Source organism: Equus quagga, chromosome 7 (assembly GCF_021613505.1).
Source record: "Equus quagga isolate Etosha38 chromosome 7, UCLA_HA_Equagga_1.0, whole genome shotgun sequence".
Lineage (NCBI taxonomy): Eukaryota > Metazoa > Chordata > Mammalia > Perissodactyla > Equidae > Equus > Equus quagga.
This window is the reverse complement of record NC_060273.1, coordinates 134,057,543-134,083,178: the sequence shown is the minus strand read 5'-3', so window position 1 is coordinate 134,083,178 and position 25,636 is coordinate 134,057,543. Positions and strand designations below refer to the sequence as shown.

The following is a 25,636-nucleotide window of genomic DNA, read 5'->3' as shown; positions in this document are numbered from 1 at the left end:
GAGACTGGGCGTTAGGTGCCAGGACACTGACTCTTGTTCCCTATCTTTTTGCATGTTTGAAACACTTCATTACACTGACGCTGCTCCTTTGCGTTCTGTCACTGGATTTCTCGTGTGGAGTATTTTGATTGGTATTCTAGTTAATTAGCCCTCCTTGGAGGTGGCTGCCTCTCTTTCCTCCCTGTCCCTGTGGGCTCTTGCTGGTGCTCATGAGGTTTGTTACTGTCGTGCAGTGACCTTGCCTACCTGTGCTTCATGGATCTAAACAGAAGCTTCTGCCGTGCTCCCTGCTGCACAGGTGGCCCTTCCGTTGCCTGGTATGAAATTCCTACTGTGATCTTTTGTTTTATGGGGGAAATTGGCCCATTTAATCTGGTGTTGTGATTTAGATAGCTGTGCTAACCTTGTGTTGGTTTCCTAGGACTGCCGTACAAATGACCACAGACTGGGGGCCTTAAAAATGACAGAAGTTTATTCTCTCAGGTTCTGGAGGAGGGAGTCTGAGGGCGAGGTGGCCCGGGGGCTGCGCTCCCTCCGGAGGCTCTTGGGAGGTTCCGTCTGCCTCTCCCGGCTCCTGGAGGCGCCAAGTGTCCCGGGCTTGTGGCTGCATCCCCGCAGCCTCTCCCTCGTCTCCAGGAGGCTTCTCCCTCTGTGGGTCTTCTCTCTCTGGTAAGGACACTGTCATGGGGTTTAGGGCCGGCCCAGGTCATCCAGAATGATCTTATCTCAAGATCCTCGGCTTGATCCCATCCGCACAGACTCTCTCCATACTCGGTCGTCGTCGCAGGTGCTCGGTATCCGGGTGTGGACGCAGTTTTGAGGGGCCACCACTCAGCCCACCGTAGACCTCTGCCACCTTGCGTGCTTGTTCCTTGCTCTGTGTTTCTGTGTGTGTAGCCTCTCTGGAAACCATAGCAAGTGTTACAGAGGATGTTGTAAGCCGGGCACTGTGCTGCTGAGTAAGACCGGGTGGGGTCTCTGCTCTTGTGGAACCTAAAGCTCAAAGTGCTTTAAAAACGAAAAGTGTCGTATGTTTTTCAATAAATAACACCCGGCTGTGATCAAAATCTAAAGTGTCTAGCAGGCATTTGCCTGGATGTCTTCCTCTTGCCTATTTTATTTTTGTTTCCTAAAAATTTTGACATCAGTGTTTCTTTAACTGAGCCCCTCTCCACATTTATTTTGTCTACTTTCCTCCAATCGGAAGTTTAGGGTAAAGGTTTACCTGCCTGTGTCCTTATGAAGCTCTCGGAATTGAGAAGCATTTCTAACCGTTCCTGTGTGCTCGTCTCAGTGGTGTCTGTTCTCACCTCTTCCCCGCTGTGTGAACTCTAGACCTGGCTCCACTTCCTCCTCCACAGAGAGGGGGAGGCCACAGTGAGCGCCGTTCCTCCTGTGAAAGCGCCGCGAGGTCCTCTGTCTTCGTCCCGGCCCCCAGAAGCCACTGTCCCTCTGCTTCCCGAGGTGCGCCTGTCATTTACAATCCCAGTGCTGACCCTCCTTGTGGGTCATTACTGACCCTGTCTCTCTTTTACTTTAGTATTTTCTCAGCCGCTTTGTCCTCCTCCAGCCAATAATCATGTTGACTTCCTCCTTTTTTAGAGGAAACGGAAAAACCACCAAAAGTGATTCCAAAAGAGAAGGACCTTCTCTAGCTCTGCTGCTTCTCGACGCGTCTCACGTCCTGGGATCAGCAGCCTTCTTAGGATGGGCCCGTGCCTTCGTTGTGGCCCTCACTCACCTTAACCCTTCCTGCCGTCGGAGGGAGTGAGACGCAGAGGGGATCAGAGGCCAGATCTCCCAGCGCACAACCTCACGGTGTTGGCGTTTGCTCCCTCTCAAGATTCTCTTCAGCTTCGTGCCCTGGTGTTCCCTCGTTCTTCTCCCACCTTCTGCATTTAACCCTCCCAACCCGCCCAAGGACTTGTCGTAACGCTGTGATGAGACCTCGTGACGGAACCTGTCTTCCCATGTTCTGCCGCGCCCTGCCCGCCTTCTCCCTCTGCTTACCCTCACGGCTTCTGCTGTCGGACACATTTCCTTCTGCCTCCGTCACCCCCCCAGACATGGAGCACATTCGCTCTCCTCTTCCTCTAGTCTGTTTGCTGCTGGTGGTCCTTCCTCTTGCTCTTTCCCCAGGACTGAGACTTGAGGTCATCCTTAACTCTTCGCTGCTTTTCCCCTGCTTCATCCCTTTAGGTAAAAAATATATATCTTCCTCATTTTCGTGTTCCCAGAAGCTCCTTTGATGCTGGACAGGTGATCAGCACTCAGGAACGTCCGACGAATGAACACCTGTTGATTTTTACCTTTAGACTGTTCTCTCCACTCCATTCCTCCTGCCGGCACCGTGGGTGGTTCCAGGCTTTTATCACCAATGGTGCTGTGGCTCTGGCCTTGCCCACCGGTGTCCCTGACCACCTAGCCTCTCCTTTTCTATCCACTGTACACATTACTACAACCTTATTCTTTATCTGGTTCCCTGGTTCCCAGCCATCATTTCTACGAAACAAACTTCAGACTTAGCCTGGTACTTAAGACCTCGTGCGGGCTTCTTCCACCCTAACTTTCTAGCCTTTTGCACACACTCCATAAACTGCTGTTGGTCTGAACTGCTCGCTGTTCTTCATGTGCATGTGGCCTTTTATGACTGTCCGCTTAGGTCCACTCCGGGCCCTCCTTCCCCCAGTCCTTGGGGTCTAAGTCTCTAACCCACTTTCCAAGGCGCATCTCAGATGTCACCTTTTTCAGAGGAGCTTCCCAGAATCCCTTGCAGGAAGGAATTTTTTCTTCCTCCCAATGCCATGCTTCTTGAGCTGTACCTTACTCGTGGCTTTATCTAGATAGGTCCTGCTAATTTCCCTTACTGGACTCTCAGCCACTTGAGATAGTGTTTACATCTTCAGGCATTCCCTAAGGAGATACTTACTCAGTATATTGGAGGGCCGAAACTCCTTATAACTGCTGGAGTGATGTCTAACATGCTGAGTACTCCCAGTCCCTGTGCTTTGATGTGTGTTGTGTTATTTCCGTAGGACTCGGATGAAAACCGTGTGTGCACTTTCTGTGTGAAGTGGTCACTCGTAGCCGAATGTGCTGCATATGCGTTTTGATGGTGAGAACCGGCTTCCTCGTAGCCACTTCCCGTTTTTCCTCCCAAGGTTGGCTCTTATTTAATGTTACTAATCTTGCCCATTGTGAACCCGTTTATCCACTTATTTCACAGATGCCTGTCTCTCGACATCCATAGTCCGTGATTCCCTAATCTTTGCAGCTGTCAAGACGTGGGCAGATTCCCACAGCCCTTCCAGGGTTGGAAATTCGGGTTTCGCTCCCAGGAGGAAGGCGGTTGATCTGGGCTCAGCCTCCCCTCCTGGTTCCCTCTCCTTCCTCTCCGGTGGGTTTTAGGACCCTTATCTGTTTCTGAAGTTTAAAGACCTGGTGTACTGGTGTCCAGGGTGCTTTCCTCAAGCCTCCTGCCCCGAGGACGCCTTTCTGGATCTTCTGGGGATCCATGCCCAGTGCTGGGAGGACCTGCGACGTGCGTCGTCTTGTCCTGGTTGTGGCTCTGTGTCGCTGGCCCCTTCAGAGTGAGCCTTAAAGTTCTCTTCAGAAGTGAATCCGCTCTCACGTGCGTGTCACTTGTAGTGGTGGCGGAATCGTCTGCATTGATCTTTTCTCGGATGCTTCGGGGTGCGTCCGTGTCCTGTGTCACTTACCAGCCCAGCGGCCAGGCCCGCCTGATTCCTCTGAAGCCAGCTGTCCATCCACCAGGCTCAGTCACAGCCCTCAGGCTCCTCACCTTTTCTTTGCGTTCCTGCCAGATTGTTCTCTTCGGAGAGATACCTTGAATATTCCTGGGGGTCCCTCCCTTCCTCCTTCCTTTCCTTCCCCCTCTTTGAAGCCTCCTTGGCCTAGCTCCTTATTTTTGAAATTGTATCTCCTTTGCTCAGACCTTGGTGATTGCTTTGAGGGTTTGGTTAGGACAGGCACTGAGTGTCATTATTTTTAAAGTGCATTTCAACCTGTTCATGAGGCCAGACAGGGCTGGGGAGGTGGAGTCGCTCTGACCCTGCTTTGAGGCTCTCTGATGAAAAGACTGAGGGGGGTGTGGGGCGTTCTGGGTAAGGCCGACTTTTTGTTTCCTGTGTACCTTTCAGCTGTCTAAGGAGATGTGCACAAGTATTCTAGATTCAGCGGTGTGATCAGTCAGCGTGGTTGATAATGTTCTTAGATTCTGGACGGCTGTTCAGTTGATATATGTGTATCGTGGCTTTTATTTTTTAGTGGCAGCTCTTCAGGTAAAGGAAGAAAAAAATGTGATACAGGCAATATTTGCTCCCTGCAATTACTGTGAATTGAAAAAGATGAGAGATTTAAAAGTATTATTATATTTTTAATGGCTTTTCCCTCAAGGAGGCGAAACTTTCCCCTTCAAGTTGGATTACATTTATCACAGTGTGCCTTTGAGCTGGATAGTCTGCTGCAATTTTTCATTGGAAGAATGGAGGTCTAAGTTCACACAGCTTTTCAGAATTGGGAGTAAAACCTCCTGACTCCGTCTCGGAGGCCCTTCCTGTAGGGCAGGCTGCTGACCCACAATATGTAATTTGTTTTCGGTGCAATGAGAACCAGTCTGTTTGTTCAGGCAAGACCTGCAGGGTAATGAAATTTTGTCTGAAGTTTTTTAAGACCATTCCTTCTGTTTTGTAGCATCTCATTTCTTTTTACTCAAAACTTTTGCTTGTGCCTTCTATGGGGTGATGCCAAGTATCGTGACTGTCAGACACATGGCATTCTTAGCCCTCTTGTTGCTTCCCTCTCCTTCCTCTTGCTCTGTCTTCAAGTCTTGCTCTGGATTCAAGACTTCAAATCACACATCTGCTCACCCTGCAGGAGGATCTCAGTGCATCCATGTCACTGGGCACCTCACGGTGACGGGGTGGGGGCCCACAGCTTCTTTTGTGATTCTTGGGAGTCCTACTTTGTCCTGATGCAGGTGAGTGTCACTGTGACAGCTCTCCTGGCACAGGCCACCCCTGTGACTCTAGTGTGGTCAGAGCAGTCTGTGCTGTGCGTCTCACGTCCTTTCACAGAGCACAGGAAGCCCAGGGCCATACAGCACAGGCACTGGCCTGTCTCTCTCACTGATGAACATTTGGGAATTGTGATTCTTGTATATGGAGTAACTCTACTCTTGCTTTTTTAAAAAAGTTTTGTAATAAGGTCCACAGATCAATGGAACAGAATTGAAAGCCCAGAGATAAAACCACACATCTATGGACAGCTAATCTTCGACAAAGGAGCAGAGGGCCTACAATGGAGAAAAGAAAGTCTCTTCAACAAATGGTGCTGGGAAAACTGGACAGCCACATGCAAAAGATTGAAAATTGACCATTCTTTTTCACCACACACCAAAATAAACTCAAAATGGATCAAAGACTTAAAGATTAGGCCTGAGACAATAAGTCTTTTGGAAGAGAATATAGGCAGTACACTCTTTGACATCAGTTTCAAAAGAATCTTTTCGGACACTATAACTCCTCAGTTGAGGGAAACAATAGAAAGAATAAACAAATGGGACTTCATCAGACTAAAGAGCTTCTTCAAGGCAAGGGAAAACAGGATTGAAACAAAAAAACAGCTCACTAATTGGGAAAAAATATTTACAAGCCACTTATCCGACAAAGGGTTAATCTCCATAATATACAAAGAACTCACACTGCTTAACAACAAAAAAACAAACAACCCGATCAAAAAATGGGCAGAGGACATGAACAGATATTTCTCAAAAGAAGATATGAATATGGCCAATAGACACATGAAAAGATGTTCATCATTGCTAATCATCAGGGAAATGCAAATCAAAACTACACTAAGATATCACCTTACACCCGTTAGATTGGCAAAAACATCCAAAACCAAGAGCGACAGATGTTGGAGAGGTTGTGGAGAAAAAGGAACCCTCATACACTGTTGGTGGGAATGCAAACTGGTACAGCCACTATGGAAAACAGTATGGAGATTTCTCAAAAAGTTAAAAATAGAACTACCCTATGACCCAGCCATCCCATTACTGGGTATCTATCCTAAGAACCTGAAATCAGAAATCTCAAGAGTCCGTTGCACCCCTATGTTCATCGCAGCATTATTTACAATAGCCAAGACGTGGAACCAACCTACATGCCCAGAAACTGATGATTGGATAAAGAAGATGTGGTATATATACACAATGGAATACTACTCAGCCATAAAAAAAGACAAAATTGGCCCATTCGCAGCAACGTGGATGGACCTTGAGGGTATTATGTTAAGCGAAATAAGCCAGTCAGAGAAAGATGAACTCTATATGACTCCACTCATAGGTGGAAGTTAGTATATTGACAAGGAGATCTGATCGGTGGTTACCAGGGAAAAGGGCGGGTGAGGGGAGGGCACAAAGGGGGAAGAGGTGTACCCACAGCATGACTAACAAAAATGTACAACTGAAATCTCACAAGGTTGTAATCTATCATAACATTAATAAAAAAAAAAAGTTTTGTAATAGCTTTATTAAGATAAAATTCATGTACTATACAATTTACCCATTTAATACATACGATTCAGTGGTCTTTAGGACATTCACAGAGTCGAGTCAGCTTTAGGACATTTTCATCACCCCAGATGGAAATGCCACACCCATTAGCAGTCACTCCCCATTTCTATCCAGTGTCCCTGGCCCCGACAACCACTCGTCTGCTTTCTGTCTCTCTGGATTTGCCTGTTCTGGACGTTTCCTATAAATGGAATCATATGATACGCGGTCTCCTGTGACCGGCTTCTTTGAGTTAGCACAATGGTTTCAAAGTCTATTCATATCTTTCTCTTGGTGAGTGAGAGAGAAGGAGAGAGAGAGGTCCAGCAAGATGGAAGACAGTCTCTTGTCCCCTGAGCGTGGTGACGTTGCCACGTTCTCTTTCTGAGAAGCGCGGCACCAGCACACATTCACGGGGACAGGGTCACACGGACGTGGACCCAGGAGTCAGGGATTACTGGGGCCGTTACTGGGTGGTGTTCAAGGAACGGAGTGTCGGTGTCCTTGGTGTGGGAAGTGCTGAGGAGAAGAGGCCTCTGAAGTGCCCTTGGGAACGCGGTAGAATTCCTTCATGTGGATGTGCCGACAACGTGCCAGCTCCCTGCTGCTGAGGCTTTCCTGCTGAACTGGCAGCTCTTTTCTCCCCTGAGATGGCATGGTGGCGTTCGGTTCCATTTCCCTCATTTTTGTCTTACTGCATCGTGACAAAATTTTTTCCCTTTCTCTGTCTCCTGTACTCCCTCCGTGGTCTCTGGAGCTGGCTGACAGTTCTGTCCCTCTCGCTTGTGCCTGCTGTTTTCATGGAGCCCTGCTCTGACCCTTTAGCTCCGTAGGTCTGTCTTTTGGAAATTGTCCCCTTTTAAATTCCTGTGTCATTGTGACTCTTCTCTACTTCCTTGGCTTTTTTGATACTGAAATCTGTGGGGCTGAATCTGGTGTTCAGGTACAGAGAACAGGCTGATAAGGTAAAATCGTGTGCTTTGCTCCTGACAGAACCTTAGAGAAAAAGCCCATAAACTATTTCAAACATGCAGAAAGTACAGAGAGTAACAGAACAGATGCTCATGTGCCCTCCACTCAGTTGGGAAGTCTTAACATTTCATTCGTTATTTTTTGCCTCAGGTTTTTAAATGTGTTTATCCACAGTTCTTTTATCGGTTCAAAATATCGTGTTGATGGCCATGTGGGTTATTTGCGTGTTTTCACTGTGATGAACCCTGCTGAGCTCATGTTCCCTTCTGCCTCCTTGAGTTTTTCCAGCCACAGGTATTTTGAAAACAAACTTTCCAGTGATTGATAAGCAGAAGTAATAGGTGGTAAACACTTCTGTGATATGTTGACAGAGAAATGTTGCAGCCATTTTTAATAACATACAGGAAATAGAGAAAAATGCTTTTCATGACAGCCATTTAGATGGAAAAATGTTAACTCGTGCTGCCTTCCATTTTTGTATTAATACTAGTGTGGCATCTTTTTTTCTAAAACATATTTGTATGACTATAAGGAAAACTGGTGGAATATTGGAATTAGTAGGAAAAACTGCTTTCATATGATAATTTAAGGAAATATCCCCTGCATACTTCTCTTATTCTTCTTTGTGATATTATTTATTCCAATTCAGGGGTAATCAGCCAAACCTGTGTTTCTTGTTCTTTATGTTGTACTAATCTCTAAGCAAGGATTTTAAGCTTTTATTGTGGAGAATTTCAAACACACACAAAAGCAGAGAAGATAGTACTGTGAGCTGTCATGACTGCATCCCCAGCTTCAACACGGTCGACTCTCTTCTGAGCAGGATTTTAGACTGGGGGGCTCACATTGGTTTTATGTTTAGAATGTATCATATTCGGGTAACAAAATATAAACAACACTCATTTGAAGAATTATTTCACTATTCCTTTGAGGTAAGTGGCAATTATTTAGAGAACTTGTTATTATGAGATTTAAAAGTTATCCTTTTAATACAGTGTTGCTAATTTATGGTGGATTGAGTTTCTTTTCTCCATTAGTTGCTCAGGCTAATGGTCTGTTTGGCCAGTCTTCTCTCTGACAGGGAGATTGTCCGTACACTTTGTAAAAGGGCCGCGGAAGCCCTTCAGAACGCTTTGATACAGGAAGTCAGGAAACCATTCCAGCCGTTTAGAGCCTCCGTTTGTAAAATGAAGTACAGGGACCGGTTAGTAGCACCTCCTGGTCCTGCGGTGTTTGGGGACTGACCCAGAGGCTGTGTGATCCACTGATGGCTGTGCTCATGGGTCTCCTGTGTGCTTGGGTTCCAGATAGCGGTGGTCATGGGCTCCTGTACGGCAGGAGGTGCTTACGTGCCTGCAATGGCTGACGAAAACATCATCGTCCGCAAGCAGGGTACCATTTTCTTGGGAGGACCCCCCTTGGTAAGAACATAGTCTTGATGGATTGATTGATTGATTGATTGATTGAAGTAAAATATACATAATTAAATTTGTCATCCTAACTATTTTTAAGTTATTATCGTTCTGTGGTGTTAAGTATATTCACTTCATTGTGCAGCCATCCCATCTCCAGAACGTTCTCATCTTCCCCAGCTGAAACTCTGTCCCCATTGAACACTAACTCCCTATTCCCCCCACCTCCACCACCCTTGACAACCTCAGTTCTCCTGTCTCTGTGGATTTAACTACTCTACGTATCTCCTAGGAGCGGAATCATACAGTACTTGTCCTTTTGTGACTGGCATATTTCACTTAGCATAATGTCCTTAAGATTCGGCCATGTTTCAGCCTGTGTCAGAATTTCCTTCCTTCTTAAGGCTGGATTATATTCCGTTGTATGTATATACCACATTTTGTTTATCCATTCACCCAGCAATGGACTTTTGGGTTGCTTCCACTTTTGGCCTATTGTGAATAGTGCTGCTGTGAACATGAGCGTACAAATATCTATTTGAGTCCCTGCTTTCACTTCTTTTGGGTGTATACTCACAAGTGGAATTGCTGGATAATATGGTAATTCTATGTTTAATTTTTTGAGGAATCACTTAACTCCTTTTATGGCTGAAGAATATCCCATTATATGGATAGGCTGCAGTTTTTATCCATTTATCATTGACAGACATTTGGGCTGTTTCTACTTTTTGGCTATTATGAATAATGCTGCCATGAGCATTCATGTACAGATTTTTGGGTAGACATATGTTTTAATTTTTACTGGATATATACATACCTCTGAGTACCATGCTGGGTCATGTGGTAACTCTGTGTTTAACATTTTGAGGAACTGCCAAACTGTCCAGAGCATATGTTCTGTTCCCACCGCCAGTGTGTGAGGGTCCTTGTTTCTCCACATCCTCACCAACACTTGTTATTGTGTGTCTGTCTTTGATTATCGCCATCCTAGTAGGTATGAAGTAGTACCTCATTGTGGTTTTGATTTGCATTTCCCTAATAGCTGATGATATTGAGCATCTTGTCATGTGCTTGTTGGCCATTCGTATATCTTTTTTGGAGAAACGTTTATTGAGATCCTTTGCCCATTTTTTATTGGGCTATTTGTCTTTTTATTGAGTTGTAAAAATTCTTTGTATGTTCTGGACACAAATGTCTTATCAGATATATGATTTGCAGATATTTTCTTTCATTCCATGGGTTGTCTTGTCATTTTTTTGATGATATCTTCCCTTGAAGCATGAAAGTTTAATTTTGATAAAGTCCGATTTATGATAGAGTCCAGTTTTTTCTCTTTTTGCTTGTGGTTTTGGTGTCATGTCTGCTAAGGCGTTGCCTACTCCAAGGTCACAAAGATTTAATCCTTGTTTTCTTCTGAGAGTTTTAGAATTTTAGCTCTTCCCCGAGGTCTGTGGTCCGTTTTGAGTCCAGCTGGGCTGTGGTTTAGGAGGCTCCAGCATCCTCCTGCATGTGGATCTGCTCCTGTCGCAGGATCGTTTCTGGAGAGGACTGTTCTTTCCCCATTGTGTGGATGTGGCTGAAGTAAAAACCTTTATCTATTTTTTCTTCTACCTCGGCTGTACTGTTGTTTGACTCAAGGTCAATTACGAGTAGATAATTACACACAGGAGGTTAACTTGTGTGTAAAATGGGGGGAATTGTACATTTGTAAGCTTGCATTTACATAAACTGGAAAAGACACAGTAAGGGTTGTTTAAATGCAGAGGAGAGGGAACAGCCTGGGAGAGAGACCTCTGCCTTCTGAGCCGGCGAAAGCATTACCTTCTCAAAGAGGTTAAGTTTTTCAAAAATAAAAAAATAAGAACAGGTGAGGTAGAATAGCTGTGAGAGATGCTGTCAAATTCGAATCCCAGCAGCCTGTGAGCATCCCTGGTGGGCCAGCCACATGATTTGCTGACCCCCGTGCAAAACGAAAATATGGGACCTCTTGTTCAAAGAGTAGGAAAAAAGTGCTATTAAAGGTACTAAAGTAGAAAACATTTTCCTTTCTTCTGTGGTCCCTTTACCCGTCTTGGTGTTTTTTATTTGCTGTTTAGTGACATGTACCCTCAAGCATGGGATACTCCCCTCCCCAGGCGTCTCTCTTTCCAGCAGACCTGCCATCCCAACCCCAGTGGACACATGGCCCCGAGGGCATGAGCCTCCGTGCCAGGGTGTGCTCGGTCCCCGGAGGGGCAGTGGGTGAGAGGCTAGCCCTTAGCTCCCACCCCACCCCCACGAGTCACCTGTTGTTGAACACAGCTCAGCGCAGCCAGCCCAGGCGAGTGATGGCGCTGCCGTGCTCCGTCCTGAGAACTGTGGGGTGCACGCCTGACCCCCGTCCTCCCTGTGCCCATGCCTGGCCCCCAGCAGGCAGATGTCACGGCTGCTCCTTGGGGCAGCAGGAGGAGGTAGTCAGGGCCCAGGGCCCAGCCAGCAGGGATGCAGGTAGCTGAGAACTCATCTCAGGGAGGTGGTGGGAGGCTGACCGCACAAGGGCTGGGGCTCCAGACTCCAGCGCACATGCTCCGTTGTTCATCAGACTCCCCTTACAGAACACACATTCGGAGATAAAATCAGTGAGCTTCACGAGGACGGCCACTGAGCGTTAGGCTCCAAACACAGGGCCCTTCTGAGAGTGGGACCCTGCGTGACCTCACTGCCACCTGCCCGTGATGCGGGCTCTGAGGACTGGAGCATGTCATCCTGGGCTCTTCCTCGCCTCCTCTTTGCTCAGCTCCATCCTAGGGATTTTCAGTAATGCTTCATTACTCTGCCATGCATATGTCACAGCGCGCTCCTGGACTTCAACGTGATAAAGAGAGGGTGGGCGAAGACACAAGTAATTACTACACCTTGCAACAAAATGTCCCATTATTTAAGTAAAATCCAAGAATGTGAAGTAGGTGAAAAGAAGAACGTCAAGGAAATTATAAAACTATAATGTCCGTACAGCAGGATATTATTCAGCCATAAAAAAGGAATGAAGTTCTGACAGATACCATAACATGGATGACCCTTGAAAACATTATGCCAGACACAAAAGGACACGTATTGTGTAACTCTGTTTCTCTGAAATATTTAGAGTAGGCAAGTTCCTAGAGGCAGAAGTTCATTAGTGGTTTCCAGGGCCCAGGAGGAGGCAGAGTGGGAAGTGACTGCAGGTGAGTGGGGGTCTTTGGCGAGTGATGAGCGTTCTGGGGATGCAGGTAGTGGTGATGGTTGCACATCCTCGTGAATGAGCTAAAAATCACTGAAGTGTATGCTTTTAAATGGTGAATTTTATGGTTTATGAATTATATCTCAAAAAGTAAGTTTATTACTTCAAAAGTCTGTCGAAGAATCATCTTTGGTTCTGGATTATTAACACAAATTTGTTTAAAAGCATATGTTAAAAAGAGCATATGCTTTCATGTGAAATAAGTGTATTTTCCAAATGATTGCATTAATTTTTAATAACTTTTATTGTGGAGAGGTAAGCTGAAGAGCTGCCATTTCAGATGTGCTGTCTCAAGACATCGTTCCCGAAGCCGGCAGGGTTTATTGTTCTCTATTTCTCTAGCTACTGTTGGTTAATGAGAGGGAAAGTCACTCAGAATTTACCTTTGTATAGTAAAGGGAACTAGCTTTCTGAGGAGTTGTTTGTTTTTCATTAGAGAATGAGTGAAGATGTGACTGAAATGTGAAAACATCTCTTGGGGATATAGGCGGCGTCGTAAAAGAGACTCAGGCTGGCTGTTCTCGAGAGGAGATTCTGTGTAGAGGTCGGCAGTTACGATGTCCACCCGTTGGCTCCGACGGAGCCTGTGCCGTGGAAGCAGCTCAGTGGCCCGAGAAGCCTGCAGTTGTGGGGAGAACCATATTCACAGGCAGAAAAGGCAGCAGCCGCCTCATCTGCTTGAGAATTCTAATTTTTGATGCTTGTTTTACTGAAAAGTGAGAAAAGGTTTTGTAGGTTTCACAAACGGTGTGGGGTTGAGTTGCTTTAGCTTTCAGTGGCTTAAAGTGGTTGAAAAAAGCATGGTAATAAGACAAGATTTGAAGGACTTTTTGTTTATCTTCTGAACTTGTTATTTAGGAGGAGGAGCTGTTGTAATTTTCTCTAGGACTTTTGTCGTCTTTGCACCTATCACAGCATCAAACACGCTGTGGACGTCTGCTGACCAATGACAAGTCCTGCTTTCCGTTGATATCGTCAGTTCCCTGAAAATGAATATAGTCTATCAGTTGTTTATTCCTTTTTACAACTTTAAATATCCAGACACCTCTTATATTGTCTGGACTGAGTGCTGTTTTACACTGAATTTTTTGGGAAGAAGAGAACCAAGAATTTAGTTCTGGGGGTGGAATAATTGGAGGTGGAAATTTTAATTACCTCTCCCTGTAGAATAATATTTTATTTAAGACAGAGCTTTTGATGTAGTGAATAAGGAACTTCTATGCTGTATTTCAGATTAATGTTCATTATTCTAATAAAAGCTTTTCCTATTTGAAAAAAGAAAGAAATCAGTCAACCCTAAGCAGTGTGAATCAATAAGCAATTGCTAAGGGATCAGCTTGGCATTTGGCACTGAATGATTTTTCTGTCTTTTTCCTGTTAGAATTTCTCAGGCTATAATTAAGTCCTCAATATATTGCTTGAGGTTTCTTTGTTTTTGGTCATAATCTGCTGAATCTTTGTTGTAGGTAATCTTGGAGGTTTTTTCCCCATCTTAAAGGTATTACACCTGTAAGGGTTTGTGATCAGTAACTGGCATTTTTCAGTATAGGTGAAAAAAGGGCATTACTTCAGTACGTTTACTGAGTGTTTAGATGTGAGCAGATCACAGTTCGTGCCCTCAGGGCACTCACAGCGAGGGGCCGCAGAGACACGAGCAGGGTACTGAGATGCAGCCTGCAACGGTCTTGCTGGAGACCCCCTGGGCCACGGATGAGCAGGTGTTGCTCTGTGAATGGTGACAAGGCCCAGGGGTCAGGGAAAGGTGATGTGAGGGGGGGCTTGAAGGATGAGTCGGGACTCCCCAGGTGGGTGAGTGGGAGGCGCCCAGGCAGTGGGCGGGCGTGTGCGCAGACAAATGCTCAGCCTGCGTGTGGAGGCAGCACGACTCGGGGAGGAGGGTGAGCTTTCTGGCCAGAGACGCCTGGTTCCCTTTGGGGGCTGGGCAAGTTCCTTAGCGCCCCTGGGTGCGGGTGTTCATCTGTACACTGGAGACGGTGTTCCTCACCTTGGTGGAAGGGAGAGTGGCAGGCGTAGGAGGCCGGGCGTGCGTGTTGGGAGAGCATCGCCTGTCTCACCACCGACCTTTATCGTCCATCACAGGTGAAAGCAGCGACCGGAGAAGAGGTGTCAGCCGAGGACCTGGGGGGCGCCGACCTCCACTGCAGGTGCCGCAGCGGCCGTCTCCTGCCAGGGTTCACGGCCCTTTGTTGGTTTGTTTAAGAGAAGTTTTAAATTATTTTTTCCAAGTGCTGAACTGGCCGGATCAAACCACAGTGTGCTGTCCTCGAGCTGCTGTTTGAGGGTTCACTTTGAACTGTAGGGGTGCATTTCCAGGCTGGAACATCAGCTTTTCCCAGAAGGACTGAGAGGCCGTTTGTTTTTCTAGCAGACATCCATCGAGCACCAATTGTGTGCCAGGCACCGTTCTGGGTATTCGGGATAATTCGATAGACGTTGCCTTTGACGTCAAGGAGCTTGCATTCTAGTCAGGGTGGTGGCAATAAACAGCCAGTTACCAAAACCTTATATAAATATAGTGCGCACACCACAAGGCCTGTGAAGGGGAAGTTAGGGAGAGCCCAGCAGGAGGTCTGACCCAGTGCGTGAGGGTGTTATGACTGTTGAGTTAGCATTTGTTAAGTGGCGCACAGATGCCGAATGGTGAGCCCCGGTCCAGACCAGAGCACACAGAGGTGGAAATACAGGAGTTTATTACCCACAGGTCCTGGAGGAAGTACGTGAGTGCCTCAAGGGGCCGTGTGGGGAGGTCAGGGCCGAGTGCAGGCAGTGAGGCAGGACCTGGGGCACAGGCCTGTGTTAGGGTCTTTGGGTGGAGTGCTTCGGGGTCCCAGGCTAGGGCCAGATTGGTCAATTCATATGCAAAGAGCAGGGTTCAGGTGAGCCCCATGGGGTCTCATCTAAGGGGTCTATAAGGCACACAAGTGCTAGGAGGCAGGGGAGGCTGTGGCCACCAGGGGCTGTTGCGAAGTCACATCAGGACCTACGTTTGCTGTGGCTCCACGGCTGCTGTCTGGGGCACGTGCTTGCATGAAGGGCCAGTGTCAGTTTAAGGTCCCTGCAGGCCACTTGGCCAAACAGAAGGACGCGCAGGCAGCAACACCATGGAGTAGCTCAGCTAAATTCCACAGCAGGTGAGCATTTAACAGCAGGGTCTCTCGGAGGAAAACGTCCTGCTCTGGCATCTGCTAGTTTCTGTGGTGTAAGTTGTCCCACCATGGCTGATTTCAAACTACCAAGATGACACCACTGAGCATGGAATCGGGGAGGGATGGACCATTGGCTCTTGTGTGTCGGGTGTGAGTGGCCCCTTGACATCACTGGTCTGACAGTTTTAGGTTAGAGTTTAAGATTAAGAAGACCATTGGGGCTGGCCTGGTGGCACAGTGGTTAAGTTCGCATGGCTCTGCTTCAGCAGTCCAAGGTTCACATGTTTGGATCCTGGGTGTGGACCTAGCACCGCTCATCAAGTCACACTTGTCTGTGGCGGCGTCCCGCATAAAATAGAGGAAGGTCAGAAACAGATGTTATCTCAGGGCTAATCTTCCTCACCAAAAAAAAATAAAGAAGACCATCTGTGTCCTAGAATTTTATGAGAGTGAATGAGGTGATATGTGTAAATCATTTGAAATGATACCTGCTTTAAATAAGTACCTATAAATGTTAACTACCATTATTATTATTTATCATCATGACTGGTGATTAAAGGTTTTAGACTTTTTTTTTTAAGAGCAATTAGGAAATCATGAGCAGCTTTCTTTTTTTTCTTTTTCTGCTGAGGAAGATTCGCCCTGAACTAACTTCTGTGCCAGTCTTCCTCTATTTTGTATGTGGGTCGCTGCCTCAGCATGGCCAATGAGTGGTGTAGGTCTGCCCCTGGGAACTGAACCTGGGCCACTGAAGCAGAGGGCGCCGAACTTAACCACTGGGCCACAGGGCAGGCCCCCAGGAAGAGCTTTAAGCAGAGATGTGCTGTTATCAAATATTTCACTAAAGATCCCTCTGGCTGCTGACTGGAGAGGGCTTGGAGTGCTGGCAGAATCTGTGTGGGAAGTCGGGCGGCTGCGTCCACAGCGTGGGTGAGGGATGCTGGTGACTTAGACAAGGCGAGTGCCTGGGCCTGAGCTCCGTTTAGAGGTGGGATCGAGGGCCTTGGATGTGGTGGATTTCCTGTACGGGGCACAGGAAGGTGAGGTGACAAAGGTGATGACGTGAGGTGGTTTCATTTCCTGGACTGGGAAGACGGGGAGGGGTGGATTGGGGATGGGGCAGGGGCTCCAGCGTTCCTTTTGGACCTGAGAAGTGAGAGATGCCTGAGACATCCCAGCAGCGATGCTGAGGAGGCAGCTAACTCTGAGTCTGGAGCCTGGATCAGTGCTGAGGACATGTGCTCGGCGTCCTCAGCGTGGAGGTGGGCTTTGAAGCCCTGGGACTAGCCGAGCTCGCTGGGGTGGATGTCGATGTGGAAGAGGGCCTGGGACGTGAACGGCAGGTGGATGTAATCCTCCAGCCCCGTGGCCGGGCAGGTGCTCTGCCAGATGGACACGCCGGGACGCGGGCGCTGCGGGAACGGTGCAGAAAGTGGGGGAGGAGTACGGCATGGCCTGCCCACTGCCCCATCGTGAGCACTGCCCTGCCTGATGAAGGGCGGGCCAGGGCCCTGCCTCGCCTCGGGTCTCATTTGTTCCTTTCTCCTCGAGCGATTACTGTGGATGGATTGAGTGTGCTGTGTTGTGAGTAATGCAGAGTTTCAGGCCTCGCCTCTGCCCTCAAGGATTTGCAATTTAATTAGGCAGATAAGAGAAATGAATGAATGAACTGAAAAACAATTCCAAAATACCTGTGGTAGCATGCTTCCAGTGTTACAGCCAGAGGCGAAAGGAAAAGTGGTTCAGGGAAGGAGTGGAGGGAGCTGGGGTGGGCAGAGAGGAGCGCGGGGCGGGGGAGAACATGGGTTTCTGCCCGAGTGTGCCCAGCATGCTGACTCAGGAGCACCACCCGTGAGCAGAGGGCGGCTCTCTTCTCTGGCTCTCCCGACGTCCCCAGGCGTGGAGTGGAGGTTCAGCCTGGAGAGGAGGAGGGTGCAGGTGGAGCGGGCGCGTGGGCTCAGGACACAGGGGCCCGCCACTTCTCTAGGCTCCTGACCAGGCAAGGAGGTAGTGTTTGAGGAGCAGTAGTTGTTTACAAAGTTTGACTGTCTGGAAACAGTTGTGTGGTGCAAAGCTGCAGGCGGTATGTCAGGTTAGGGTGCGGGTTCAGAATTCGTCCTGCGTTAGTCTCACTTTGAAACCCCTGTGGCTGGACAAACCGCCTAACCTCCTTGGGCCTCCCTTCCCCACGTGTCAAATGAAGACGAGACTAGTTCCGGCCTCAAGTGAAGGTCTGGTGCAGACCCGCTCCCTGTTACTTCCAGCTGCTGTTGCTGGTGATAGCCTGTTCAGAATCACGGGAAGTGGTTAGGTACTGATGGCTTTTTTTGGACAGTGTCATAAAATTTACTGGTCACAAACCGGGTATTTCTATCTCTTTGATTAATCATCCGTAGTAGTTAATTTGGCATAAAGACATATAAGATAGTCTCATCAGAGGTTTCCCCTTCCTGCTGTTTTGGTAAGTACCAGGCAGTTTTTAAAAGAAAGCACTTGACTTTAAATATTTACGGACTTGGAAGCAGGTCCTTCTTCTGTTTGCTTATGAATTTCTACAGTGTGGCTAGCAGTCAGCAGTTGTAGCTGGTGGGAAGCATTTAAAGTGTGTGATCTGGGGCCAGCCCGGTGGCACAGCGGTTAAGTGCACACCTTCTCCTTTGGCGGCCCAGGATCCACCAGTTCGGATCCCGGGTGCGGACATGGCACCGCTCATCAAGCCATGCTGCGGCAGGCATCCCACATATAAAGTAGAGGAAGATGGGCACGGATGTTAGATCGGGGCCAGTCTTCCTCAGTAAAAAGACGAGGATTGGCAGATGTTAGCTCAGGGCTGAGCTTCCTCAAAAAAAAAAAAAACAGAAAACCAAAAAACAAAACAAAACAACAACAACAAAATGTGTGATCAGTTGAAAAAGGGCACATTAAATTAAAGAGGCTGAAGGGACCGCCGTTTGCAAAGGCATCAGAGGGCCGCAGAGGGGTGGGCCTGGTGTTGGCTCCTCCTTGGGAACTCCCGGCCGGAGGAGCACGGTGACACGAGCCACCGAGAGCCTGTCCTTGCAGGAGAGACGGTAGCGGGGTCTGAGACGGGGCGTGATCTTCCTTTGCCTGCTCTGACCGTTTCAGTGCACTTTACTCTGCAGACAGTCCGGAGTCACTGACCACTACGCTCTGGATGATAACCACGCCCTGCACTTGACCAGGAAGATTGTGAGAAATCTAAATTATCAGAAGAAATTGGATGTGAGTGGGATATGTTCTTTTATCTTTTATTTTCCTGAGAAGCATTTTCGCTTATGTTACCTTGAAACAGTGTCTTTAAACTGCTTAGCATGATCTTTCTATATTTCTGCAGGTGACTGTCGAACCTTCTGAAGACCCTCTGTTTCCTGCTGATGAATTGTATGGAATAGTTGGCACTAACCTCAAGAGGAACTTTGATGTCCGAGAGGTGTGTGCAGCGGGCTGTGGGCTATAAACTTGCCGCTGTCTCTTCACACATGTTTCCATGTTCAAAGCTGAAGTCTGTATGGATGTGTTCATGCTCGGGGCCGTGGTGGACCCCAGGGAAGAGTGACACCTCGGGAAAGATCCTCTCCATGGTGTGGGCGTCCTCGGTGCCCAGTAAATAGCAGGAGAGGGAGGGGAAGCCTCTGCTCATTGGAAAGCTTTCACTGCACGGTGACAGAGCCCGGTGCGTTCGTAAGCAGGACTCGGTGTCCCTGTGGGCGTTAGGAATGATGGAGGGCAACTTCGTAATTTTCAGCTGTTTCTTTTCAGTGTTCTTATTTCAGGAAATGGATGAAATGTCAGTAAGTTGTTGAAGGAAAAAGCAGGCCCTTTTAGATCAATCTGACATTAGCAAAGCTTGGGCTTCCGATTCCAGTAGAGGACGTCGCTATGGCTACAGGCTGAGGTCTGCATGACAAGCATCTGTGTGTGCAGAGAGCACGTGGTCTTTTATTTTGTTCAGTGTCCATGTCTGGCAGAATAATTTTTAAATTAGGAAATTAATACCAGATTCTATGCCTTAATATTTTAAGTTACTTTTCCTCTTGACTATAAAACTATCGTGTACTAAGTGTGCAAAATGTAGAAAATACAGGAAAACCTAAAATTGCTTACAATTCTACCATCCGGAGAAAGCAGTTAATATTTTCATGTTTTGGCTTAATGTGTGTGTATATTTTTATCTAGTTGAACTGGTACATACACATATATAAATATACATATATATTTTTAAAATTCTGCTTTTTCTAGTTTAAATTATAAACATTTCCCCATTCTTTAGTTCTTCATGAAGCGTTTTCCATGGCTGGGGCTTAATTCCTGTAAGAGTACCTGGAGACGTGGTAGGCACTCTGTAAATGTTTTTTTGAATTAATGAATATGGTATTCTGCTTACGCATGTGTACAATTATTTATTTAGGCAATATTCTACTACTGTTAGAGAATCTTAAATCCTGGATTTCTATGGCACTTCAACTGGTACTTCACTTTAGCTAGGTGACTCAGTGAACTCTGCATTTTAGAATTAGGCTTTTAGTTTGACTTTTCAATTAATTATAAGCACAGGAAGGAATGGTACTTATAAATTTGATGTCATTGAAAAATGGGTTGTTCTCAATAGCCCGGTTTTCTAGAGGATAAAAATTCACCCTTTTAAGCATAGCCACTCTTTTCATGTATTCAACAGTATTTATTGAATGCTTGTTCCGGGAAGGTATTGTTTTAGGCACCAGGGTCAGAAATGAGCAAAAGACACAAATCCAGGCCTTGGTGTAGCTCCCTGTCGTTTTAATGGAGGTCTTTCTATAAAGACAGACTCACGCTGCCTTCAGTAGCGTCCTGGACTCGTGCCTTTTGCTGATTCACGTTCCTCGTTGTGATGATAATGTATTAGTTTTTCTGTCCGGCAGGCAAGCCTCGTCTGGAGGTCTTACTGGTGTCTGGAGCTGTGGGACTGCCTGGAATAGAGTGGAAACCCAGGCTCTAGTCCTTGTTTCCTTAGTCAGCGGTACTGGTCATGACCCTCTCTGAGCACCGAGTCCTCTTCTGGAAAGAGGAATAATGTCATGTTGTCTGTCTGCTTCCTGCAGTCTGTCTTTGTGAGGATGCCTTCGTGTATTTTACGTGGCTGGGTGGTGTCATGAGCAGATAGAAGTAGTTTCACAGTAAGTGGCCGTGGGTCGTGTGCCCTTTGAGTGGCTTTATGTCCGTGTGGAAGGATGGTATGTGCTGGTTGTTTTAAACATACGAGTTTGGAGGTGCATAGCGCTTAGAACAGATAACTGCTCTATCCTCATTATATTATTGGAGCTTTCAGGAAAACAACTAAAAGATAATTCAAAGTAAGGCTTTACTTTCTGGAAAGAAAGATACTGGGCAGCACTCAGTCATTTTTCAGCCCTTGCGTCTTACAAAGAAGGCTGTGACCGACGTGGTGACCAGGAGGGGGAAGTTTGAGCTGGATGGAAGATGATGAGCGTCATCTAGAACAGTTTCTGGAGAAATTTGGAGTGCGCTTCATGTTTGGAACTCTTTGAAATAGTCCTGAGTAAGGATGAGCCCCAACGACAAACTATTCAGTAATTGCTGCTGCTTTTAGATTAACTCTGTGTATGCGGGATGATCCTGGAAGTCTGTCGGCTTCATAGTCAGTGAGCTCTGTCGAAGGCTTAATAACGATAACTGCCTTTTACGGAGAGCCAGGCGGTGTGCTTCAGTTAGCACTTTTTAAGTCTTGTCTTTTTTTCTTTTAAACAGCTGAGGAAGACGGCTCAGAGGATTTTAGTTTACCAGCCTATGACTCTCGTTTCTCAGTGGTAGAGCTGAGAGCTGCTTCTTCATCTCAGTGTTATTTTCTTAGGTTCCTTTACTGCTGGTTCGTCACGTCTTCACGACTTTGTCACATCTTTGTAGGAGTGAGAACCGAGACTCCGAGGGGTTAAATACCATACTCCAGGACACACAAATCCCATGTGATACCTTAGGTCGGAGCCTAAGTCTTCTGACTCTCAGCTCTCTACCTTCTAGAGCTTTCTGAGGGAGTCCGTGACAGTACATTCAGTACGTTTGAGCGGGCCCTGCAGCTCTGAGGCTAGCAGCCAGCCCACGGTCTCTCTGCTTCTCTGCTCTGCATGTGGTGCTCCTGCTTCTATAGCACAGTGTAAAATCGGAACCCAGAACAACTTCAGGGCATTAACCGCGAACGCAAAGTAAAATTCTAGTGAGAGGATTTTCTGTGTAGGGTGAAGTTTTGTGAAAGTGACAACTTCCCTATGAATTTGTTTTCCTTATAAATAACTTTAATGCAACAGTTCTTTGGTAATATAATTTCTCAGGGATACTTATTTTTCCTCCTAGGTCATTGCTAGAATTGTGGATGGAAGCAGATTCAGTGAGTTCAAAGCCTTGTACGGAGACACGTTAGTTACAGGTACAAAGATGAAGAATTGACAATGTGAACCTTCTCTGATGCTTTGAAGATAAGTCATTCCTCGTATCAGGCTGGATGCGCTCGGCAGGGGCTTTGTTATTTACAGCAGTACAAGTATGTGAGTCAGTATCAAAAGGAGCTGTTTGTAAAGATTACTTGTAGCTGAATGGCTTCATGCATCCAGAGAGTTTAAAATGATGCCGGTCAGATGCTATGGGGTGGGCCCTTATCTGTGACTTTGAGGCATTAGCTGTGTAAAAAGGTTCTTATCCTAGTAAAATTAGCAGAAATATTTGTAGTTCTTTTTGTTACTGTGGATAACTATCATTATTTCGAAAATTTCAGTACTCTCTCCTTCGTTCTTTAGTCTCCAATTCAACTAGGAAGTTACATATGATGTGTGGCTTCCTGGAAGGATGTAGACTGAGTTAAACCTTCTCACAGCCTCTGTGTAGGTCTTACGTCGATTCATGCAAACACTGGGTTGAGAATACAGCAGTTCCCCCTTATCCAAGGTTTTGCTGTCCGTGGTTTCAGTTACCCACGGTCAACCACGGTCTGAAAATATTAAGTGGAAAACTCCAGAAATAAACAATTCCTAACTTTTAAGTTGCACACCATTCTGAGTAGTGTGAGGAAATCTCTCGTAGTCCCGCTCCATCCCACCCGCGCCGTCCAGAGGATCATCCATCGTCTAGCGGATCCACGCAGTACACACGCCCCGCCCGGTAGTCACTGAGTAGCCTCTTGGTTATAGATCGACTATCGTGGTATCACGGTGCTTGTGTTGAAGTAACCCACATTTTACCTAGTAATGGCCCCAAAGTGCAAGAGTGGTGATGCTGGCGACTCGGATATGCCCAAGAGAAGCTGTAAAGAGCTTCCTTTAAGTGAGAAGGTGAAAATTTTCCACTTACTAAGGAAAGGAAAAGAATGGTATGCTGAAGTTGCTAAGATCTATGGTAAGAATGAATCTTCAACCCGTGGAATTGTGAAGGAAAAAGAAATTTGTGCTGGTTTTGCCGTTACACCTCAATTAGATACGTATAGGTAAAAATATAGTACACTCGTACCACGTAGCGATGTTTTGGTCAAGGATGGACCGCAGGTGCGACAGTGGTCCTGTAGGGTAAGTCCCTTACAGCCTGGGTGTGAGTACGTGCATCCGTGATGTTCACACGATGGCGAAGTCACCTAACAGTGCATTTCTCAGTAGAAGGCCCTGCTGTTCACTGAGGCATGCCTGTACATACAGGGCTGCATCCTGTCCCCGGTCTCATGCTTCCACTGGGAGTCCTGGAACATATCCCCTATGGGTAAGGGGGGACCACAGTAGAGGACAGAATACCAAGTCTGAAAAAACAAAATAAGGAGGTTTATAAGGTTAATTCGTTCATCTAAAAGTGTTAAGGTTGTAGGTCTTTGAAGAAAGTATTTGAAATGCAGATGCTAGACCCATGATAATCTATCTTAGAGAAATGGCAAAACAAATTTGGGCATTTTATTTGGCCTTATCAAAGCTCAAAAACGTAGCAGTTAATCTGAAGACAGCATATCAGAGTAGAAAAAACAACCAGCTGCAGAAGTCCAAGTTGCAGATGTGCGTCGAAGCTCGAGGCGAGTCACAGCACTTCCTCCCGGTCTGACCCACGAGCACGAGACGGCTTCGCCCTGGGAGTGGGCTGAGGGTTTGTGCTCAGGTGTTTAAGTGATCAGGAGCTGCTTGTTTGCTGTATAGACAGGATTTGTCACCAGATAGTTCAGGATGTAACCTCACTGTGCAGCAGCTTGGAACGAGTTAAAGCTGTGTCTGCTTTCTCTCAGGTGGATGGGCTGTCCTTGTCATCTGGGTTTACGTATTTGCTCTGTACTTGACAGAATACTTGTGAGCCTTAGCTGTCTAGAATTCCAGGGGTAGGTCCAGTTTCTTCCATCTCTTGTGGACTGCATTGGAACTCAAAGTTGAGAGAGAGGGGAGGGAAGTGAAGGAGAGAAGAGGGGCGGGCACGGGAGGGCCAGAGGGGCAGGAGGAGGTGAGGAGGGGGCATGAGAGGGTGGGGGCGGGGTGTGAGAGGCTCAGGGGGCATGAGAGGGTTGAGGGGGCGTGAGAGGGTCAGAGGGGGCATGAGATCGAGGGTGCCGTGGGGGGTGGTGATGGGGAGCAGAGCAGACGTTGCTGAGGCTCAGGTGCCTCCACGGCCCCCAGGGTCCCTCCCTGGTCCTCGTGTGGTGCCTGTGGCTGCATGTGTCTGCAGGGCGGTCAGGAGGGGCTGGTAGTTCTCGGAGCGGCCGTGCACTGAGGGGTGGCAGGGGCCCCGCTTCTTGTGGGGCGGTGCTCAGGGCCTTGCCAGGCCTTTGGGACGTCCAGCCCTGTGGTGCCCTGCCGTTCAGGGAGACCAGCACAGGCCCTCAGTTGGGATTTCAAACCTGGAAGAGCCAGAGGAGTCTAGGTGACCATCACGTCCGTGGTGCATTTTATTGCATCATAAATAGAATTTTTTAAAGATGGTAAGTCAAGGCCAGAGTAAAGAAAAGGTCAGGCCATTAGCACTCGGCACGGCAGCTTTGGCAGCCGAGAGCCCCTGTCCCTGGGTCGTGGGCCTGGGGAAAGTCTGCTCGGGCTCTTCAGGGCGACAACGAGTCAGCCTCCCAAGTCGAGCTGTCTGCCTCGGGGAAGAAGGGGTTCGTTTGTCCTTGTCCTTCTCCCTGTCCTGTGTGTGTGGAGAGAGGGTCTTTGGAGAGAGTGGGAGTGGTGGGGGGATAAACACCAAACTTATGGAAAGGTGGACGAACGATGCGGACAGAGGAAGTGACAGTGGAGTGGTTCATCCTTCTGAGCTTGGCTGGGTTGCTCGCCTTGGACCGGGTTCTCGCCGGGCTTGACCTGTTCCTGCTTTTTGCACAGCTTGCCTTTGCTGGCTGGATCCGCTTTTCTTCAAGGGCCTGTTGTTACCACAGGCATTTTGGGCACGCGGGTCCCCTGAAGCTGGCCAGGGCCCTGCACGTCGAGCTTTAAGGGCCCCCGTCTCTCGGTCGTCTGCCTCACCCTGTGCTCGGTGTCCCATCCTCAGTGGCACCAGGCGAGTGTGACTGAGCGAACGGATAACACAGCCCGAGCCCATCCTTCGACCGAACCGAGCGGGCGGACTGGCGGGTAGCTTGACACAGATGTACCCCTTTCACAAAAGCAAATTCAGACTCCGGTAGCTTAGAAACAGGAAGCTGTGACATGGGCTGTTTCATATGATAGACAAACCTCCACAGGGAAGCTTTGATCTGAAATAAAGGTGTATGAGTATGTCTGTTGTGAATTCAAAGCCCTCTGAAATGCATAAATCTTTCTTGAATTTTCTTTTGAGGATTTGCTAGAATATTTGGATACCCAATAGGTATCATTGGAAATAACGGAGTTCTCTTTTCTGAATCTGCGAAAAAGGCAAGTACGGACAAAAATGTTTCGAGATTTTCTGTTTTAATTTAAACTTAATGAACTTAGAAGGTCAAATAATGAATGAAAATTTATTGCATAAAAGCTTTAAAATGTTTAACCAGCTGCCTTAGCAAATGGAGCACTGTGTCTGCGAGCACGTGAGCACGTGTGTGGGCTAGTGTTGGGACAGGTTTCCCGGAGGTTTACGTGGACATGGCGAACTGTCTGAGGGCTGTTGAAGAGTCCAGCGTTCGCTTTAGGAAAGTGCTAAGATGCCCGGGTTGTGTCTGCTCTGATGGCGCAGGCGTGGTCCGCGACTTTGGGAGCGCTCGTCCCAGAGGAGGCTCGTCTCCAGGGCTTCACGCACCTGAGGGGCTCAGACC

At 47.4% G+C, this 25,636-nt stretch overlaps 1 protein-coding gene across 3 annotated transcripts in view; it reads left to right on the top strand.

Moving 5' to 3' along the window:
- The window catches only part of MCCC2 (methylcrotonyl-CoA carboxylase subunit 2), a 61,709-nt gene that overhangs the window by 25,824 nt on the left and 10,249 nt on the right, over nt 1-25,636 (top strand). For 2 of the 3 annotated variants that reach the window (XM_046665630.1, XM_046665629.1), the window contains exons 7-12: nt 8,854-8,967; nt 14,318-14,382; nt 18,528-18,627; nt 18,740-18,835; nt 21,751-21,823; nt 25,183-25,259. In XM_046665630.1, the coding sequence (XP_046521586.1) occupies nt 8,854-8,967; nt 14,318-14,382; nt 18,528-18,627; nt 18,740-18,835; nt 21,751-21,823; nt 25,183-25,259 (525 nt within the window). The remainder of the gene's footprint in view (nt 1-8,853; nt 8,968-14,317; nt 14,383-18,527; nt 18,628-18,739; nt 18,836-21,750; nt 21,824-25,182; nt 25,260-25,636) is intronic. The other variant, XM_046665631.1, reaches the window with a different exon arrangement.